This window comes from Pygoscelis adeliae, unplaced genomic scaffold (genome assembly GCF_000699105.1).
Source record: "Pygoscelis adeliae isolate BGI_AS28 unplaced genomic scaffold, ASM69910v1 Scaffold867, whole genome shotgun sequence".
NCBI lineage: Eukaryota > Metazoa > Chordata > Aves > Sphenisciformes > Spheniscidae > Pygoscelis > Pygoscelis adeliae.
In genome coordinates, this window is record NW_008825125.1 from 1,861 (window position 1) to 2,542 (window position 682).

General features: G+C 67.9%; 1 protein-coding gene across 1 annotated transcript in view; it reads left to right on the forward strand.

Annotated features, from left to right (window-relative positions):
- Window positions 1-4: 4 nt before the first annotated feature.
- LOC103920518 (phospholipid-transporting ATPase ID-like) overlaps window positions 5-682 on the forward strand; it is a gene marked incomplete at its 5' end in the record, with an annotated part of 12,269 nt that continues 11,591 nt past the window's right edge. The window contains 4 exons of the mRNA XM_009328264.1: window positions 5-35; window positions 133-270; window positions 364-482; window positions 565-673. Of these exons, the coding sequence (XP_009326539.1) occupies window positions 5-35; window positions 133-270; window positions 364-482; window positions 565-673 (397 nt within the window). The remainder of the gene's footprint in view (window positions 36-132; window positions 271-363; window positions 483-564; window positions 674-682) is intronic.

Below are 682 nucleotides of genomic sequence, written 5' to 3' on the forward strand. Positions count from 1 at the left end.
CGTGGGGGCCATCCACACGGCGGGAGGAGTCTCTGGTGAGGCTGGGGAGGGGGGTCCCAGCTCCCGCCATCCCCTGGCTCCAGATCCCCCAAGGACCCTCCGCTCCCAGCTCCTCTCCCCACTCCGTTGCAGGGGCCCACCTGAACCCGGCGTTCTCCTTCGCCATGTGCCTGCTGGAGCAGTTTCCCTGGTGGAAGTTTCCCATCTTCGCGGCCATGCAGATCTTGGGAGCGTTTCTCTCCGCCGGAGCCGTCTACGCCCTCTACTACGGTACGGGGAGGTGGGCGGGCCCCTGGCAGGGGAACACCATGGCTCGTGCCGGCGTGGCCGGGCTCATGGGCAGGCTCTGCCTCTGCTCCGCAGATGCCATCTGGCACTACGGCAATGGGACCCTCACCACCTCCGGCCCCCGGGAAACCGCCTCCATCTTTGCCACCTACCCCGCTGACTACCTCTCCCTCTCCAACGGCTTCTTGGACCAGGTGGGTGCCGGTGTCGGCTCCCCCCAGACCCCTCCGGTGGTGCCGGACCCCACGGTGCTGAGCTGTGGTGCCGGCCCCACAGGTGATAGGCACAGCGCTGCTGATCATGGGCGTCCTGGCCATGCTGGACACCCGCAACAAGAGTGTCCCCAAGGGCCTCGAGCCGGTGGCCATGGCCCTGCTGGGGTTCTGCACCCAGA